General features: G+C 42.9%; 1 protein-coding gene across 8 annotated transcripts in view; it reads left to right on the top strand.

Annotated features, from left to right (window-relative positions):
• SEMA5B (semaphorin 5B) overlaps positions 1-14,725 on the top strand; it is a 268,944-nt gene that overhangs the window by 215,742 nt on the left and 38,477 nt on the right. For all 8 annotated transcript variants that reach the window (XM_030951863.1, XM_030951860.1, XM_030951862.1 and 5 more), the window contains one exon: positions 9,684-9,801. In XM_030951863.1, the coding sequence (XP_030807723.1) occupies positions 9,684-9,801 (118 nt within the window). The remainder of the gene's footprint in view (positions 1-9,683; positions 9,802-14,725) is intronic.

Here is a 14,725-nt window from a genome sequence, read left to right as displayed (position 1 = left end):
TAAAAAGAAAAATGTTTAAAAAGGCAGGGGAGAGAACAGGGACACTTGCTCAATGGAGGCCAGCATCCAGCAGATCGCTGAGGCAACACTGATGGCCAGATTGGTCATCAAAGATCTTGAAAATCCAACACTTTTTCTTTGCTGAGGCTGTTGAAAATCTGGCCCAGATTTTGTTTTGAAGATCTGCCTGAGAGTTTAAAAAAATATTCAGCACATTGAATATCCGTTTAAAAATAGAGGCAAAAGGAAAGGTAACAGACTACAAAAATGTTGTCATAAAGCTTAATCATTAATTTCCATCTGTTCTGGCTGATATGGCCTCTCCACAATTAAGGGAATTAGCTAATTATTGTATCACCAATAATGCTGAAAAGCTTTGGAAGACTTCATAGGCAGAAAGGAGAGTGCTCAGCCCAATGTTTTGTCATCCACAGTATCCAATAATGCATCAGAATAAATCACTAAACATCTGGTTTGACATTCTGGTTGCATTTAAGAAAATAGCGAGACTCCCACTGACAGAGAATGAAGACATCAAACAGAACCATGATCACTAAAGCTCTTGGAAAGAATGAAGTTTGTAGATGAAATGGATCTGTATTCTTTAAATAGAAGTACAAAATTATACCATTTTCTCTATCCTGACAACACATTTGCATCTGCTGTAGCAGGCAATTACTCCCATTTTCTTTAATGTAGCTGTTTATATATGTAAAGTTAAGTGCATCCATACTATTTGCAGGATATGGACCTCTAAGGTTTGAAGGGATGGTAAGGTCTAAGGAATGTGGCTTTCAGAATAGCAGTCAAAGAGCTTCACTTGAATGGTCTGGGAAAGGGATGTGTCTGAAATTGGAAATAAAAAGCCGACGACGATAAGCAGTGAGGTAGTGAGCTGGGGCATGTTTCCTGTAAGATGCCAGAGAGATTGGTTCTCAGTTTCATCTTATTTGACATTATCTTTAATGGCATGGAAGAAAGAAAATAGCATACTTTGTAGATGGCATTTAAGTATGAAGGAATCACAAGTAACAGTGAGGAGAGAAATGCAGTGCAGGGCCAGCAGGGAAAGCAGCAAGAGGCTGAGCTTGAGGAATAAGCCTGTGCTGAGATTTCTGGTGCATGTGCTGCTGAAAAAGAGACAGGATACAAAATAGGAAGGGGCTAATTCATCTGCTCCCAACCAGATGAATTATTACAGTTTTTCTCATTTCTACTAAATGCTCAAACCAATGACATGTACTATATTAATTTTAAGCATCCTGTGCACTTTTAGGCTCCCACTTTTAGTTCTGAAGTCTGGAATGACCCTGAGTGAACAGAAGGGGAATTTAGCAGTAGCTGGAATCCAGAGTAATACAATTGCTGAAACAGACAAAGGTCACTTCAGAAGAAGCTAAACAAAATCAGCTGATTTCAAGACTCACTTCCTTTTGTCTCCTTCCTATCATGACTAGGTTGCCAATTCGTTTTGGGTTTGCCAGGAGGGAGGACACAGGTTGAACTTGCCAGGGCTTTTGTTTGCTCCCTGTTTTTAAAGCATCCTGCCAACAGGACTTAGGAACAGTTTAGTGTACGGATCCTTTTACCTCTAGGAGGTTGGCTGTAGGCCAGCTCAGATCAATGCTGTCTAAAAGTCATTACCATCTGATGCCTGCTAGGTGGGCTGTGTGAAATTACTTTCAACACAGTGGCAACTGACAGGAAAGCGTGTCGTTTTCTTGGAATATGTTATGTTAGGATGACATCAATGCTATGGTTATACAAACAAGATTAATAACTAAAGCTACCAGCAAGCCCCAGGGCAGATATCCATTGCATCTGTCAATTCTTGCCATTTGCTACTATTTTGTCATAAGATTTGTATTCTAGGCAATGGTCACGTTCAGTAACGTGGCTCCTGATGAAAGGGTCTGCAGTCTTACTGCTGCTGTGGCTGGTTTTCTTCTTGTCTCAAGCTTCAGGCAGAATTTGCAGGGCAAAACACAAATGTGTCCAATGTTAATACTGAGTTAATGTATTGCTACAGATGCATCATTAACTTTTTATCAGGAGATGTGCTGTTTTACCTGTTTGGGGAAGAGGAAGTATCTGGAGTCAGAGCAAATTTGGTTTTGCTGGCTTCAGTTTAAAACTGAAGTACATATAAATACATAAAATATGTATGGGTTATCAAAAAATGTAATATTGTACAGTCTGGTATATTCTATCAAAATGCCAAATATTGTAGAACTATTGAAACACTCCAGTCTGCAAGAGGTAAAGCTGGATTTCAAGAATATCCATTTACTTAAGTGATGTTCTCTTGTTAAAAAAAGGAATGAACATTGTTTGATGGTGTTACTATAATTACATGGGAAAAAGCACTGGAGAATATGTAGCGAAACCATTTTGCCCCTTATACAGTGTTAAAATATCCCTGCATTAGAAGGCAGATGTGTTTGATCCTCAGGCTGTAATGGATGGTCTAATATTTATTTGACTTTTCCAAGATACATTAATCTACAAAGGCTCTATCCAGTTTAATCTGCATCTTGTTGAGCAGAAAATAATTACCCAGATCTTAACAAAATCCTGCTTTCACAAAGGAGCTGCTTGAATATGGATTACTTTGTGCAGCCTAGGTGACAACTGTAGGCTATTTTCAGGTTTCTTTATCATCGTTCACACTGCTTTCTAAGTTTTCTGCCTTTGCATTTTTCTTTCCCATCTAAGTTCTCATTTTAGTGTAACTTGTGTTCTTAAATCATCAGCGTCTTGCAGGGGCTACATAAAGCACCTGTCTGCCTCTCATGCCTTGGATTTGCTCTTGCCTAAGCCACCCTTTGCCTGTCTCCACCCACACCACCAAACTACAGCAGTTTGCACACAGAGATCTCAGATCTGCAGCCACAGAGCAGAGCATGTCTTAACGTGACAGCTGCCTCCAGACACTGACTGACACAGGGCAGAGACAGGGAGTAACACTTGAGTGCACTGATCTGCCCAAGCTGCCTTCCCAAAAGGATGCCTGGTCCCCTCTGCCTCTTCCCATATGGCAGCCCTGGGGAGCATGTTTTCTTAAGACTCAAAAGCCTGCTGAGGCTTGGAAACAGTGGTGCTCTGCAACCCTGACAAACATGCCCTGCATTCAGGAATTCCTTCTGGCTATTCCTTTCATTAGGATTTCAATAGTATCTGAGTTTTCTTGTGGATGAATGATCCTGTCACTGGTAGTCAGAGACCCTCTGTACTTTTGTTTTTATTAGAGGTCAGTTTTGTTTGGCACAGTGACAAGAGTTTCTAAAAGTGTTCATGAAGGAGCACTCTTTTTTTTTTTTTACTAATCTGTTTTACTAATGTAAACATAAATCCAGATTTAATCAGAGATGGCATTAATCTTCATGTTTGAATAAATGGAATGTTGTTTTATTTCACAGCTTTAAAAATAAAAATAAATTCCTATCCAATAAAGAAGTCACTGTTGCTAGAGGATGATGGAATGGGATGTCAGAAAGTAAGAAATGGAATAGTTGTGTAGCTTGTGCGAGGCCGTAATCTATGAACCTCCATCGATTAAAGTGATATTGAAAATGGTAGGCCAGAAGGTGAACTCTAGAAAGAGTTTCCCTGATGTGGAAAAGAAAATGAGATGAAACTGCCTGAAAATCCTCTGTCTGTGCACTGCTTTTTTTTTAATAAGTAACATGTGTTTCACTCATAAATGGACTTCAGTTTGGGAGGTTGCTTTACACCATGGCTTTAATTTATTCATTCAAAGCAAATCATGTGCAGAGGAGCAATCACTGATGCTAAGCATGTGTGGGTGATAAATGACACATACCCATTTCAGCTTCTCTGCCTCTGCATCCAATATCACATGCCAAAATACCAAACCTTGTCTGTCCAGATTAACATCAACTGCACCCCTCACAGTGGTGGTACCTGAGCTGCAGTATGCTCTTCCCAAGCAGGGCCGTGCTCCACAAATAGCCCTGTGAATTCCTTATGCAGCATGTGGCTACTGGTCTTGAGGAAAGGGCAGTAGCATCTGGCATGGAATATGTTATATTCACCAACTGAGAAATGAAGCTGCTACTTGACCAGCATCTGACTAAAGCAGCTCAGTTCCACTTGGCTTCTCTTCTTATGGGGAAAGATAATGAATTTGTACAGATCACTAACTCATTTCTGCAGTTTGAATTTTTAAAGGTATCAAAATTAGAGGGATTGTTAGAATGTCTGGTGCTTTTTTTCCCTTTACAATCTTATTTTCTTAAACCACAATCATGCTTTTGATTCTCGTTTTTCTCTTTTCATGCCATCTGGCTTTGGGGAAGACAGAGGTCCACTCTTCCTTGCACAGGCTATTGAGGTTGTCAGTAATTATGATTTGGTTGGCTGGAAGCTAATATGGTTATTTGTTTAGTTCATCCCCTCTGCAGGTTGCTAGCAATGGGACAGTAAGCTAACCTTGTCAGGAAATGCCTGTCTGCCAGACACAGCCTCATGCTTACAGCTAACTCAGCTAAAACCCCTTTATTGCTTGCAAAGGGCTGTTCCCTCACAGGTAACCATTCTAAGAGTGCAACAAACCAGCATGGAATTGGAATTCTGAGATCTTATTCCCCAAAAGACCAAGGGGCACTCCTGTGCTGCCCATGCTCCTAAGATGCTGGGCATGGATGAAGCTTACGCTGTGCCTTGCAGGATCAGGGTTATAAATGTTTGCACCGCACCAGTGGATGTGCCTCTGATGGACTGCCTGGTGATGCCCATGGGATCTAAAGAACCAGGTACAGAGACAGTTCTTGTGTCTCCCTGACAAACAGGACCTTCACTGCAGGTTCCAAGCTCAAGAGTGAAAATGCAGAACTGTCCCCTGGTGCAGTGATGGTTTTGTGAGCAAACACAGTTTGGGAAGGAACTTCTCAGCCTTTGGGTCTGAGAAGTTGCCTCTGCACATCATCATGTCCTGCCATTCCATTCCTATTTGCTATTAGTCATAAAAAAAGAGTGATAAAAAGTTAAATGAAAGAGAGGAAATGAAAACTGGGAGAGTAAGCACAACCTGGCAGATGAAAGGAGCAGAGGTCTTTGTTGTAAATATTTTGAATGAGTTTTGTGGCTCTTGGTACAAAATGACATTTTTATGTGTCTTCTGTCTGGTAGTAAGAAAGGGAAGAGGCTATAGTAATTCTTTCTTTCCTTTGGTCTGTCAAAGCCTAACCTCTTGGGTCTGGTTCCATTGATTTGATGATTCATTTTCAGTCTTAAGTTTTAACTTTCAGGGAAAAATGACCAAAAGATGAGGTTGTCTAGACCCAGAGCAAATTAAAGTGGGAATGAAAAACTTTTTAAATACAGATGTTTAAGTTTTAATGAAGATTCTGAAAGAAGATGTCATTCAGGACATTACAAAAAATGGATCTTGGGCAGCATTAGCATACTGGAAGCAGAAGCCCTTTTACAGCACATACCATTAGTGAAGGCTCAGCACTGGTTGTCAAAGACCATATGAAAACTCTTTTGAGTCATAGGTAAGAGTTTCCATTGACTTTAGTGATAGTGTCCCTGTTGCAGAGTCTTAATCCTTTGTGTTATCCCAGATCACTGCTGTAGAAATGATTGCAACAGCCAACAACGGGGAGGCTTACAGCTCCCAAACAGCTGGCAGCAGGTGAGCTCTTAGAGCAAGATCTTATTTTCATGCAAATGACCTTAGTAAGTGAGAATGAGGAACTGGAGAAAAAAACCGCCTTGAATAGGAGACACAAATGGAATTGTTTTTCAATTGAACTTTTCAGTGTATGCCTTTATATCTCACACAAGGCATTTATTGTGAGGCAATGAATTAAAGTGAATCACTATTGATAGTAATGCCCTATCAATATAAATCCAACGTCTTAGATATCTGTCAGGAGGTTCCAAGTCCTCACTGAATGTGAGGTTACTAGATGGCCAGAGGGAAACAGGGCATGGGCCACGTGGTGTCATCATCATCATCATCATCATCTTACTTTCACAAGCATCCCACTTAGTAGGATTTCATTAACTAAGTCATTAGCAGTAAGAGAGTCCGTGTTAACCTGCTATGCTCAGTTAGTCTTCTGGGATAATGGGTTTCCTCTACCCCTGGGAATTGTGGTGTGAGACAACAGAATAGTGTCTCATTAGTTCCTTGAGTCATTTCCAGCCTGCTACTGAGGAGACTTAAGTGAAATGTTCCCTTTATGTACAATATAAAACCTGGGCAACTGAGCCAGTGGCAGAAGTCCCATTGCCTTTGAAACATCAGAATTTCATTGTTGTATGTAAACTCCTTTGTATCTTATTTCACAGTATTTACATACTGCCCTGCAAGACTGAAGGCCCTGTGGCCTCTGTGAGATTTTTCAGCAGTATCATAATACAAAATGGTATTTACATGTAAACATTTCAATTTATTTTGTGTTATGAGCACAGGGAAATGCTGTGATATCTTTGCATTTTCCACACCATGGTGCCTGATCTACTAAGAATGACAGTGTACTTCTGAAACATTTTGATTTGGGTATGCATGTGTGCTTGCATATATTTGTCTTTTGGTATGTGTTTGCTGATGTGGTTTTATCTTTTAATTACATAAACAGGGATATATATATTCTAAAGATACTGTAAGGATATAAATTAGGCTCGCTCTTGAAGTGTTCACTGGAAGTATTTGCCAGAAATGTCATTTTCTTGCGTTAGATACATTATAATGCTTTTCCTGCCTAAAAAAGGGAAAAAATGGGCAAAATTTTGCCTAAGTGAATACATTTCTCCTCACCCCTAAGTGTATCGCTGTCAGCTGATGTAGCAGGTTTCTCACCAGAGTTGAAGCAGATGAGTGTGCTCTGAGTCCTGAAGGGAGGCAGACAGCATAGCTATTTTGTTTTTAGATTTCAAATGGTTTTAAGGGCCTGCCATGAGATGAGAAGACCTGGATGGTTGATAAATTACAGAGTGCGTGTTCTGACAGCCCAGCAGAGCCCGGGCTGGGTACAGGAACTCGTTACACCCCAGATGCAGCACACAGGGCTGGCTGCAGCTCCCAGCCAACAGATGCCATGCCAGCCTTTCCCAGTGCCCACCCATCACCAGGGCTTGCAGCACCAGGCATTTCCCAGAGCCCATCACCATGGCCTGCCATGCCAGCATTTCCCAGAGCCCATCCCCAGGGCTTGCCATGCCAGCATTTTCCAGTGCCCATCACCGTAGCCTGCTGTGCCAGCATTTCCCAGAGCCCATCACCATGGCCTGCCATGCCAGCATTTCCCAGTGCCCATCAGCAGGGCCTGCCGTGCCAGCATTTCCCAGAGCCCATCAGCAGGGCCTGCCATGCCAGCATTTCCCAGTGCCCATCAGCAGGGCCTGCTGTGCCAGGCATTTCCCGGTGCCCATCACCAGGGCCCCTGGCAGCCGTGCAGCTCGGTTGCTGATGGCAGTCAGCTGGGGGTCACAGCAGTGGCAGGGGAGCATGGGCTGTGATTCAGTGAGAGCTCTGTGAGGGATCCAGAGCCGGCTGCTCCCGGCCAAGAGTGGCCCATTAGCTCCATGACATACATTATGGCAGTGCCAGCAGAGTGGTCAATGCCTAGCTGGGCTATGCTGCAGCCTGCAGAGTGGCTGAGGGCTGCAGCACAGAACATATGGAGATTATTTCCTGAATTTATGCAGCACATGTTTTCCTATAAATTAAATTCAGAGAAAATGTGTATCATAATAGGGTGATGCTCACAACAGCCTTCCCCATTATGAATTACAATGACCTCTCTCAACTCGCTGGATGCCCAGTGAAATGGCTTCATGCAATTGGGAACAATAGTGTATGTGGTGTCAGGGTCTGAAAGCCTGACCAAAAGGCTCTCTGAAGAAAAGCAGGACCTTCCCCCCCACCCCCTCTCCACTGCTTCTCTTTTTCTACCTTTTAGAAACTGCCCAGTTTCCTCCTGAGGTGCCAAGTTGTCACAGTATGGGCAGATGCCCCAGGGTGTGCTCAGTATTGAACTGGGTGCTGTCCTTGCTGAGGGGCTGCTGCACAGCAAAGGCAGCTCTGGATGTGGCAGCAGCCCCCCTTCGTGGGTGAGGGTGGTTTGGGCTGCCAAAACAGCAGGACAGGGGTCTTTAGCCAAAGTAATGAGCAAAGCAGCACATGTCCCTTCTGTGTCCTTGGACTGAGGATCCCAAGCCATTTTCTAGGTAAATATTTGATGTTCTGTTGCCTGGGGCTGGGGTACAATCATCTTTGCCTTTTCCTTGGGTGTGCTGAAGGAACTGAAGGAAAAATACAGTAGAGACAGTCATTGTAACTACCGTCCTAAAGCATGAAAAAGCAGTTTTGTTCCTTACAACTCTGTGTGTGAAATCTTTAGCAGAGGAAATGTAGGAGCGGAGCAAACTGGAAGCTCATAATTAAAATATAAATGTGTCTGTGTATAGATATATATAAAGCAATGGGTACCAGACATCAAAGCAATATGGGGTTTGCTTTGGGACAAATCACTGTGGAGTCAGTACAGACTAATAGAATGTTCTCAGCTGTGTGTGAGGGACTTGCTTTTTCATTTGCAGCTGATTACAGGCTAATAGGATTTCAAAGATTTCTGGGAGGGAACAGTTCACATCTCATTGCATTTGGGGGAGAGGGGGTTGATGTTTCGTTAATCATACCTTGCCTTAGAATACATTTTATTACTCTCCTGTTTAGCTTCTCAAACTGAATCTTTCCCCTGGTCCCTTGCTGCTGTCTAATTGGCAGTTTTCAAGTCATTTGGGATTTTTTGAAAGATCTTATCAGCCTTTTGTGTGACAGAAGAGAATGGATCATAGGGATTAAAAATAGTGCTGTGAATATTTTTAGGTGTAGTCCTCTCTTTGTCTTTCACTAATACATGCATGATGTGACTTGTACCTTTATATTTTCTTAATGAAAATTAACAATTTGAAAGCAACTCATGGGAACGACCAATACAGCTGAATTTTATTGGTACAGACTACTTCTGTGACTGATCTTCACTGTTTAGTGGCAGTAATAGCCCTAGATATTTTTGTTTAGCAGCTCACATGTTGGGAACACACACTTAGCCTGTAAATATGGATTCAGGAGGAAAATGAATACGGCAGTGTTCAAAGCAGCCAAAAGCTTAGAGATAATGTTCTGCTGTGACTTTTCCAAACTGACATCTTGATGCTGGGATTATAAATGAAACCATTGTTCCAGCAAAGACCAAGACTAATAGAAAGCCTTTATTACCAGTCCATGGGCTAATTCTGCTTGTCTAACCCCTTCGGATGGACGCAGTGTCAGAAAACATAGTCACAGAGGTCGCTTTGTGTGAGATTTGGCCTGCTGTGTGATTACATGGGGGCTCAAAGATATCTCAATGACAAGTGTTCTTTGACTAAAATTTGTAAAGTCATTTTCTTTCCCTAGGCCTTGGAGAAGAGTGAAGTGATTTTTAATCTACAGCTTCTATGAGTGATATTTGCTTTGTGTCCTCTCACCCTCCTATCCATTTTTCCCCCCTTCCAAGCAGGTAAACCTCTGCTTAAAGAAATTGTTTCTTCTACTGAGCCTCGGTGCGGTTGACAGCTGTCACATAGAAGGACTATACTTGAATACATCTCTTTGGAGCTAGACAGTCTTAAAGGGCTTTAATCTTTTGTCTTTGCACATGCAGGGAATGCCTGGGAGCCAGAGACCCTTACTGTGGCTGGGATAGCAAGCAGAAGCAATGCACCACCATTGAGGACAGCTCCAATATGAGCCTCTGGACCCAAAATATTACTGAGTGCCCAGTAAGTGGAAGCAGTGGAAATATTTTATATATACCGATGTGTGTATGTGTAGAAGGGAGAAAGGAAGGGGGGTATGTGGCAGCCTGAAGAAGTCTGGCTGTTCTAATTTGACTCCAGCAGACCTGAGACCAAATCTACATGGTATTGCAAAGAGATGGCCTTTTTTCCTGGTTCTGGTCTCCAAGAGATGCAAATAGAAAAGAAATGTCTCTTCTTGAATCAGTTTGAGTTGACTCTTCAGCTCCCTTCCCAGCCACCCACCCTTCTCTGATGACAATATCCAGTTCCTGGCTGTGATCCTCAGAAGCTGTCTGGCTGAGTATAATTCCTGCTGCTTGAACTGTACCTCCAAGATGGCTGGGAATGAAAAAGCAGTCTTGTTAAATAAATTGAGGGTGGAGGAGAAATTGTCATTAATGCTCATTGTTATTATCTAACGTCAATTAGCATGTTAATACTGCTAAGTCCAGTAGATAGGGAGAGAGGACTGGATGGGTTATATCTTCAGTATGCTATTTCTGTCTGGAGGTGCTGGGATGTTTATTCCCCTTATCTTCCTTACTCCGAAGATATTTTCCCAGGAAATATTAGTCATTACTTCAATCCATCCTCAGCTTGGCAGGCTTGAGGTTTCACTGCTGGATTCAGAGACTTGTGTGTTTATAACCCTCCTGTGTTGAACTGGGATGCAGTGCTTCTTGATTGCCCATGCTGTTATCTCATCCTGCTTAATGCCTGTGTGTGTTGATAGGTGTGGGAGGTGTTAATCCTCTAGTTTGAACATGTCTGCTGTGGTGCACACTAGGGAACAAACTATTCCAGGTCATTGTTTCAAGGTCATAAAAATCCAGCACAGAATATTCAGGAGCTTTGACTGCTCTTGGGGTGCATTTTACATTTGTTTTAAAATTCCATTGTAGATTATTTTCTGTGTAGATGCTCCTGTTCTGTTACATATGTCAGCCTTGTGCTCTTTGACTGACAGGCTGCCAAGCTGTTTAAAATCCACATGCAAGGGCTTCCTTTTTCTTTAACCCCTGCCACTCACTGGAACGAATTCACACTGACATGGAGTGGGATGGCTCATTTAAACACCTGCATCAGCAATATCCAAGTATTTCCTTGTATTCAGTGCAGGACAAAGGCCATGGTCAACAGAAGCAAGAGTCTATAACAGCATGTGCAGATGAGCACTGAAAAGGAAGGGGAATGTAATGACCCAATGCCAACTTCATTCCTGCAAAAGACCTGTCTGTGAGTTTAGTTGGATGAATTACTCTCATAAGAAGTCCTGGCTTTTCCCACCCTACTTTTCTGGGCTGAGCACCAGGCGCTCAGCTGTGCTGGTACAGCTGTATGTGAGATCACAGTCAAGTGTGAAATGGTGTAGATTAAAAGCACCCCTCCCAAATAAACTTTTCCTAACCCAGCTAATGTCAGTGAGTTCTTCTGCAGCCTAGCCCACAAACAGATGTCCTGGCACAGCTGAGAGACTGGCATTCAGCAACTTTTAAAGCCAGAACTGGCATATTATTGAATTATATCCTACATGGGCCAGGCATTTGTATGAGTCAACCACAACACTAACACAACTTGATGGCTGCTCTTGTGCAAACAGGCTTGTTCAGAGCTAGTCTGAGTATCTTTGTACAGCACTACATTGTGCCACAGATCCCCACTCTCCAGCTTTAATATTAAGGGACTTTAGATGGAGGCTTAATCATGCAGTCTTGACATAGTACATGGGGTAATGGTTACTGTATGGTATTACAAGATAACATCCAGAATCTCCTAAAAATTACTGAGGTTGCATTCTCAACCATTCAACCATTTTAACATTAAGAAATGGTAGCACACAAATTCCACAAACTAAACTGCTCTTCCATGTATGTGCCCATGCTTTACCAGGGAGTCCTGATACAGGATTGTACTTGCTTTCTTGGGAGAAGGGAGTGAGGTGCACTTTGATTTTAGAAAAACAGATGCATCCTATTTTGTGGTATCTTACTGATGCCAACATGAGCCACCAGCAGGAAAGGAACTTTAGCTTAGTTAATAAACTATTAGCCAAGCTCATGGTGTCATTGTTGAGGGTGGTTGGCAAGTCAGGAATTGAGTATTCCCAGTAAAGTGTACCGTCCTCCTTATCCTGAGCCAAACAATGATCTTCCTTCCAGGTTTTCATCCCAGTCCCACTTTGTGTTTCCAGCAAACCCCTATCTTACTCATATTGTATCTGTTCCATGCTACCCCATTTTCTTTCTATCAGTGGCAGTTTCCCCACTCTGTTTTTGGGTGTCTTGTACCCTGCTGTCAATTCATGTGGACTCAGCTGCTCAGAGCTGCTGTGCTCAGGGTGATCCTGCTCTGGCCCACACTGAAGCATCTCTTGTGCACAGAAGAGTCTTTGGGGGCTGGGATTAAAATCTATGAAGCTCTGAAAACTGAATTTTTCCCATGTCCCAATGATTTTATACTCTGGACAGTTTTGAATGGCTTTTCATGGAAATTGCAAAAAGGTGTTACAAGGACATAAAGTTCAGTTCCTTGCTCTGAACACTAGTTTGTTTCAAGGAAAATATTGCAACTTATGGACAGTCTTTTCCTCTAAATTTGATTTTCTAAATGGTTTAAGCAGTTTGACTGAAACTTTGCAAGAATTTTCAGCTTTCATCAAACAGCTAACATGGAAACTTCCAGATTAAGTAATTAAAGCTTGGCAAAATTATAAGCAGTTGACATCTGAATCCCAAGATAAAGAATAGATGAATTGAAAGAACCAGGAATGCTTCCAGTCTTACCTGTAATATCAGAATAAACATGGAAAATATCCTGGTAGCAGAGATCAGGAGTTGTCAGTCTGAATTTTTAGATCCTGCACTTGAGCTTTTAGATTCTACAAGGAAGAAAGAAAACGATGAGGCCTTTGGTGTGAGTATGGCAGTTTATAAAAGACAAGAATTCCAGAAATGGCAATATTGTCAGGTGAGAGAAGGGCATTTGATCAGATGTGTTTTTAAAGATGTCCTCTCTGGCTGATGGGCACTGTGTAGGCTTCAAAGGATTTACCTTGTAAAGGTATTCCTGAAAAAGATCAGTGCATATGGGTTTTTATCCCACTTCCTAAGTTTACTCTTTTGAAGATATTTTTGTGGATTTAAAGATGGAATTATAATCCATATGTAATTTCTTAAGTATAAAAACTTCCCACACTCACAGTGTGACATGTTTATAAATCTCAGCATTTTGGTTATGGTTGCTTATTTGTTTAATTTTTGGGTTGTTTCCCAGTATCACTTATGAGCCAATGATTATTTGCTAGCTTTTTTTTTTTAATTGATGCCACGGGCCACATCATCCCATTGATTTCGGAACAGAACTCCCTGCTGGAATCAGCAAGGCTTTCTGGCTCAAAAATGAATAGAAATGATCCAATACTTGGATTATGACTTTTCTAAGGCAGGAGGAAAAATGAGATAAAAATCTAGTATTAAATACCTCAAAGTACTTATTTTGATTCCCCCCCTCCAACCTCTTGAAACCCAACTGTATTGATTTTTAAACAATGTTTAAAACAGCAAATTCAACAACAACAAAGCTCAGTGATCTCCTCTGTGGGCATCTTGCCTTGTAACCTTCAGCCCAGAGCAAATTTTTACAACTACATGATAATCTTTGCAAACAAAGGCTTACAGCAGATGCCTGAAACCCCAGCTGCAGCCTGAGGAGTGCAGTATCAGATCTAAATTGCTTCCATGCCACTGCTGCATATTTTTGATGCTGCTGTAGATGGGTGAGAGGGGAAGATGACAACCCACCAGAGGTACATTTGGAGCATTAAACATAGTGCCAGTCTTGGAGAATAAGCACAGCGCAGCATGTTTCAGAGGATGAATGCTGGAAAGCACTCTTCCCATGGCTGTGGTTGGCTCCCTGCATGACTGCTGAGCAGGCTCACAGCCCCTCTGTGCCTCGGTTTACTTGTCTGTAAAGCAGGGACAATCATTCCCCTCTGGGGCAGCCCAGGGGATGGATCCTGCTGGCAGCAGGGCTCAGTGGAGCATGACACTGTGGGGTTTGTCAGGGTGGCTGGCTCAGATCTGGGGCCAGGGCTGCTTGCCAGGGGCCCAGCCTCTTCCTGCCTTCGCCCTTCGTTGCGTGCAACACTGAGGCCAAATCCAGTTGCCTTTGCCAGAGGCTTTACCAAAGCTGTTGAGCATCCCACCACCACATGGGTCACCCCACAGGCATGAGCTGCTTGCAGGCACCACCATCTGTGCCGTCTGCCCGCAAAGCCTGGCACTTTGGGGTGGGGCATGGGGTGGGGAGCTTGGAGGGAGCCAGCAGGGCGGATCATGATGCTGTGCTCTTACAAGGGAATAGCTGTAGGTGGGCAGGGCCAGCACCAACCCCTTTCTGCATTGTGTTTCTCAAGTCATAGCAGAGGAGATGTCAGGACAGGGATGTTCAGGGAAGCTTTCAAGACGTGGTCTTGGGCTGCAGGATTTTGCAGTAGTGGTGGAGTGGGCACAAGAAGGCAGTAGTGGCCAGGAGGGATTCCAGGAGAAGCAAGTAGCTCACATCCTCTCAAGACAGCCTTGGGGCCAATGGCCCCAGCAACCTGGTCTCCCAGCCCTTGGCTTAGGGCTCCCCTAGAAGCACTGGTAAAGCAAATGGAGAGCAAGCTCTGACACCCTGTCTACTGGAGAGTTGTCACCAGCCCTGAAACAGTTCTGTTTCTCATGCTCTTGGTCTGCCAGTACTACTGTATTTTTCCTTCACTACAGAGTGCAGGAAGCTGTCAAGTCCCAGCCTGTTCAGGGCTGTGCAGGCATGAAACAAAGGGCAGAGGGAACAGATAGCAGCATGGTCTGGTCTGTAAAGTGTCTTGAGATGAATTCTTACTCTGTAGGTGACTATGTGA

Source organism: Camarhynchus parvulus, chromosome 7 (genome assembly GCF_901933205.1).
Source record: "Camarhynchus parvulus chromosome 7, STF_HiC, whole genome shotgun sequence".
NCBI lineage: Eukaryota > Metazoa > Chordata > Aves > Passeriformes > Thraupidae > Camarhynchus > Camarhynchus parvulus.
This window is presented reverse-complemented; position numbering and strand designations above follow the sequence as displayed.